This window comes from Nicotiana sylvestris, chromosome 7 (assembly GCF_000393655.2).
Source record: "Nicotiana sylvestris chromosome 7, ASM39365v2, whole genome shotgun sequence".
NCBI lineage: Eukaryota > Viridiplantae > Streptophyta > Magnoliopsida > Solanales > Solanaceae > Nicotiana > Nicotiana sylvestris.
Window position 1 is genome coordinate 94,295,273 of NC_091063.1, and position 5,888 is coordinate 94,301,160.

General features: G+C 36.8%; 1 protein-coding gene across 1 annotated transcript; it reads left to right on the forward strand.

The window, feature by feature from the left end:
* Positions 1–1,294: 1,294 nt before the first annotated feature.
* Positions 1,295–5,620, forward strand: LOC104230008 (uncharacterized). The gene is made up of 5 exons (XM_070150983.1): positions 1,295–1,795; positions 1,998–2,194; positions 3,949–4,059; positions 4,575–4,626; positions 5,100–5,620. Exons 1-5 carry the CDS (start codon positions 1,558–1,560, stop codon positions 5,234–5,236), a joined length of 735 nt encoding a protein of 244 aa, XP_070007084.1. The 5' UTR covers positions 1,295–1,557; the 3' UTR covers positions 5,237–5,620.
* Positions 5,621–5,888: the final 268 nt, after the last annotated feature.

The window sequence follows — 5,888 nt, forward strand, 5'->3', positions numbered from 1 at the left end:
TATCACCTGGAGATTAACTCCTCCATCTCCTTCGCCCTGTGTACCTTGGCCACCAGATCGGCCTTCCCTGTGTACACTCCCTTCGGGGTCCGTGCCCAGGTCCGCATTTAAAGCAACATGCGAACTGATCAATCGGATCGGCAACTGGTGCTTCCCCGAGATTAACCGGTGGCACCTCGGCTCCTGGAGAAATTATATTGTCGTTCTCCCCATGAAACCCGAGACCATTATCACCATGTGCGGGGTGCATTTTGTGAGTTTAACATGTTTTAATTTGAAAGCAAAAATACTTGACAAGAACAAGCGTGAAATAATGAGTGTTATCAAAATCAACAGTGAACAATCACTATTATCCTTAGCCCCATAGTGGGCGCCAAACTGTTTACCCTAAAATTCGAGTAACAATTAAACTTATATTGTGATTTTAAGGATACGCGATTTAATCCAATACCAATTCATAAGCAAGAAAATAAATGAATTAATTAGAGAATAAAGTTAACCAAACCAGTGTATTAGCCGAGTCTCAACCTCGACTCGAGATAGCCTCGAGGTGGGATGGCAAAATAAAGCAACTCTGATGAATAGTAAGTGAAATAGCAGGAAAGTAATGAAAGTATGTATTCTTATTAGTGAATAATGATAATTAAAAATGAATGGGATCCCTATTTATATAATAGGGGAGTCCTAAATAAGGTACATTTCTAATTATAGTACGAAATCATATTAACATATAATTAACCACTGCAGATCGATCCGTTCCGAAATTTACGCCACGATTCTCGACCAATCGCGGATATCTCGCCTTTTCCGTTGTCAAGCCACGTCGGTGCCACTCGAAGTCTGCCTCCTTCTGTCCGCAATCGAGATCGACCTCGGGATGACTCGACGTCCTAGTTTTTCGACGTGACATTCCTATCTCGACCAAAGAATAAAATCGGATAGCCCCAACTTCTACCGTATACAGAAATATAAACAATAATTGAGGGATAAAAATGCGTACCTACAAAAGTGTTGGAAATGTTATTTTCAGTAAAACAACGTAACGTAAGTAGGTGTGTCAACTTCATAGGACGACGTTGACGAGATGCCACACCACAAATGAATCGTGAACGTATGTGCTGTCTTGATAATAAATGAGTAACAGAATGAAAGTTATTGATGACAACGAAAAGTAAGGGTATTGATTTTGTAGAGACGCGGCGAACCTGCAACGTGTCAACTCCTTGTACTGTACGCGGCGAATTGTCACTTCACCTTCCACCCATTATATCCTTTTTCTTTCATTAAAGAAAACATCTTCGTTCTTATCCTTTAAGCTTCTGACAATATAACAACTCATCTTTCCACCTTGTCTGAAAAAAGCTCTCTTTGATTTGTCCGTGCATGTACGGATCTTAGATTTAAACTTCATTACTGCATTTATGTTTTTGTATGAGTTATTTTTAGTTAGAATTTGAGACTAAGAAATTTAAATTTGGGTAAGAGATCAATAAATTTGAGACTAAGAAATTTAAATTTGGGTAAGAGATCAATAACTGCAACTTCATTCGATCATTGATGATTTGGGGTTATATTGATAATTTTGTGGGGTTGAAAAAAGAACAAATAATGGTGATCGGGAAATTTAAGTTTTTTTCTTTGGAGGAAAGGGAGAAATATTGTGTGGGTGTATTTGATGAAGAAGAAATGGAGGAACATAGTGAAAAGTCACCACCAGCTGAGGATGATCACTGTCCTATTTGTTTTGGGGACTTCACAATTCCTTGCAGGACAAACTGTGGCCACTGGTTTTGTGGTACTACTACTTTCGATCCTTCTTTGTTTTTTTAATTTCTACAAATAATATGTTTGTTAAAGCCTCTAATATAACTTCCCGCTATGTACAATCTCATAATACAATTTTGTTGACATGAAGAATTCTATTTGATCTAAAAGTCATATAAGTTGCAGTAATTGTATGTTTTCCTTATCACCCTCTTTTGCCCTGTATTCTGCAGCATCTTGCATATTGCAGCTATGGAATTATAGATCAACATTACAGCGGTGCAAATGCCCCATATGCTGTCGTCCCATCAGTAAGCTGGTTCCAGAGGATTCTTTAGTTGTACAACAGGAAGAGGATGGTGTTGAACTCCTTAAGAACATTCGCCGATACAATCACCTATATGTAGGTGGTGCTTATGGTGTGTTTCTGGTAGGTAATTGGTTACACTTCTTCTGTAACTTCTCTTTTTCTTACATATTTTAGTTGTGACTTCTTTCCTAATTGATTGTTTTTTAGACTGTATTAGCATCTTCAGCGTTAAGGCTAATTGGCTAATTGATCTGCAACCATTAATAATGGAGCTTATGATAATAGGGTATTGACGCGCAACATATGTGCTCTCTGTACAAATACAAATTGATTCTATTACTTATGATATATGAATCATTTCTCTGTTATCAGTAGAAATACAAGATTGTCCATATTTAGTAGGAACTGAATAGAGATTTCATCTCGTAGGAAGTACACCTAGAAAGACGGGAAATCTTGTGTTGCAGAAGATTGTCTATATTTAGTAATTTTGGATATTTTGCAACGGAGGAGATAGCCTTTTTTCCCTTTTCTTTGTGTGTGTGCTGTGTTTGGGTGGGGGTGAAAGATCTCATGCTTTGTACAACAATTGTAGACTAAGCATCATCTTCCAAAGTTCTTGTTCTGAAGTGTTACTTGAGTGTTCTATGGTTATAGGTTATAATCCAACATTGAGGACCTCAATTTGAGGTGCGTCCGCTTACTTAATAAAAATAACAATAGCATTCCCGTGCATCGAAGTCTAGTTTTGCTGACTCTGATTCGCTATAGCAAATGCTTTGGAGAAATTTTGTCAAGGTTAGAAAGAACTCACCTATTACGAGTTACCTTCGAATTTCTTCCTTGAGAGTAACCCTAAAAAATAAAGCGAGTAATGGGTCAGGAAGTGATACAAACAGATATCTAAACTTAGATTCTTACTTTTGGTTGCATGTCGTTTGGCTGTTATGTGGTAAAGTAGCTATACAGGGATATCCCTTGTGGATGCAAACTGCTTCTTACCCATTATGGTCTCATTTCTGAAAGAACTAATCTTGTAACATGGTTAACCAGACAGGTAGTGTAGGCGGTCTTAGTATCACGAGTTTATTTTAGCACAGCCTGAATTGTTTGCCTGTGTTAGTGCCTGGTAACCAATCCTTGAAGAAGACTTCAAGTAAGTTAAAGGGATATAAGGGAATAGAATTGCTGATGAATTCCATCTTGTGTGCACCAAATGATTGAGGTTTTCCAGATGAGAGCTTGTCACAAACCCTTCCTTGGCCTGAGCAGCTCAACTATATTCAGTTTAAGTTTTATATTGCTAAACTGTTTGTTGACTGAAGTCATTTTTGAATTGCCTGAGCAATATTTCAAGATCTTTCAAGACGCTAGTCTTGACAGCTAAATTAATTCCCTGGCTAAAACAATATGTTTGGTTCACCACTTTTGTTGTACATCTACGGTGGATTTAACAGTTAAATCTCTACAATCTTGGCATATTAAAGTTCTGCATCACCAATCTTCATTTGAAAACTAAAGAGAAGCATTAGAAACATATATAATGTAGGAGAGCAAGTTCAGTGGAGTTGGATGTTTGCTTGTTATATAATGTTCTGCTGCTCTTTTGAGCCCTTGATTTCTCTCAGGGGTTTAGGGCGAGTTATGTCCTTTACCTGGTGATATTATCAAAATAGTAATAAAAATTTTAGCCTCAATTTCAAGTGTAAGTATTAATCATGCATACACACAGCCTCTCACACATTCATGTGTACCACAGTAAATTGTTTGAGTTTACTTCATCAAAAAAGGAAATTGTTTGAGTTTAAAACTTTAGAATCAAATGATTCTTCCAAGTTCTGATTTGATGGCTTCTCTTTTTTCCTTCTTTACAGAAACTAGTTGCATTGCCACTGCTAATGCAGAGAATTCTCCGGTCATTGATGAGCAAACTGATGGATCCTGATCATGTCAAGTTAAATTGTTATGTACTGCGCCTTTTTGCTGTAAGTCCATTGAACATTTAATTAACGGCATTGTAATAACTTTTTGAATTCTTGCTTCCACTTACACAAAGGTAAAGGACAAGTACATACATTGAAATGATTGGAGGTCTATAAAGATGGGTGTCTGAACTTTAATGCTTTATGATTTCTGCAACAGTATGTAACCGTACCGAATAGACGCTTCTGATAGATTCCTTAGACCACCTTTTTTAAGGCCATAATATTTAGGGCGTGATAGCATATATTCTTTCAGGCCCTCCTAAGAGAATTTTAGCAGAACTCTCTGCATAATTGTAGTTACATACTTTTCTCATATTTGGCATGGGTGGATCCAGAATTTGTATAATATTTTTAAAGTTGAACCTAAGTACTTTGCAATGCAAAACCAAAGACCATCCACAGTTATGAAGCATTTCTTCACGGTGTATATATTGCTTTGTGATATGAATGGTCCTTACTCGAGTATCTATTATTATAATTATTTGCTTTTAGTAATATCTTTGTCTTAACTGCAGTTATTGCTGAGTTGGATCTACAGCAGCTGGAAGTTTGAGTTTATTCCTACTGGTACTATGCTTCACTCTAATATATAGAGAATTAGATGTATAGATTGGAAATCTATTATGTGGAAGCCAAGCCTAGTAGGCTGCATGACCATCTGAATGCGTAAAACCTTGGGTGGATAAGATTAAAAATCTTCCTTTCAAAGGGGTAGCTAGTTTTGAAATCAATCATCCAGTAACATGTGATTTTGGTGATTCAGGTTGGAACCTAATCAAGAACTTGAAGTTATTTCTTTAGCTTCTTAACTGTTTTATTCAACCATTCTACTCGTACAATTACCTCCTTTGGTGGCCCTTTTGGTAACCAATTGTGAGAAATATCCAAGTTAGCAATCTTGAAACATGATGATTTCTGGTGTGGCCTAAAATGAGCATTTTTGCACTGAACTCATTTACCAGTTCCAGAGTCCAATTTAGTTATGCACAGAGATTTTAATCTCGTTTGAACCTATGTTGACAAAATACTCTCTTTTGCAGGACGTCTGGGAATATGGAGACTACTTGACATTTGTGCTATGGCCTTTGTGGCCATTTTCTATTTGGCTGGCCTATTCCATAGATGGATACTTAGGCGTCATGTGAGGTTAGCTGTTTTACAAGCTCAACCGAGTTAAAAGTCCATGCTATGAATAGATTTTGCAGTTTGATAGTCGGATAATGAGCTTATATGCTGCGACATGGACTTTGTGGATTCATGTAGCTGACCCCAGCTTGTTTGAGATTGAGACGTAGTAGTAGAGTTGTTGTAGAGTTGAACAACGATTAGAGCTATTTAGCTTGCTGAAGATGTTGTATAGAAGGTCTGTTTAAAAAGATGAAAGGAATTAACTCCTACTGTATAGGCCATGGCAGTCACCCTCTGAGCTGCAGATTATATGGATTAGGTATAAAGTAATACAGATGTATGTTTTTGGGGGAAAAAACAATCTTCAGCATAATGTGTTCCCTCTGCTTCTTCCATAACTACTGAGCTTCAAGTAAAGGTTCTTTTTGTTCCATTTCCAAGTTTTATTCAGGTAATGCATTGAGGTTATTGTTTACTGCATTTTGGAGTTGTATAACTGACCTAATATGAATGCAAAATGCCTTTTTTAACTGAAGCATATGCCTATGCAGAGATCAAAGTGCATCTCCTTCTTAATTAACGAACGTACATTAAAAAAAAAAGTGAATTTTTTAAATTTAAAATGGTATTTGAAAATTAGAGTTGTGTTTGGACATTAATATAATTTTGGGTTGTTTCGAATTTTTGTGAGTGATCTGAGT

What these genes read in the sequence shown, in the direction of transcription:
- LOC104230008 (XM_070150983.1), top strand. Translation starts at nt 1,558, where the DNA reads ATGATTTGGGGTTATATTGATAATTTTGTGGGGTTGAAAAAAGAACAA. An exon ending in GTGCTTATGGTGTGTTTCTG is followed by an intron (nt 2,195 to 3,948) that starts GTAGGTAATTGG and finishes CCTTCTTTACAG; the next exon opens with AAACTAGTTGCATTGCCACT. An exon ending in ATGTACTGCGCCTTTTTGCT is followed by an intron (nt 4,060 to 4,574) that starts GTAAGTCCATTG and finishes TCTTAACTGCAG; the next exon opens with TTATTGCTGAGTTGGATCTA.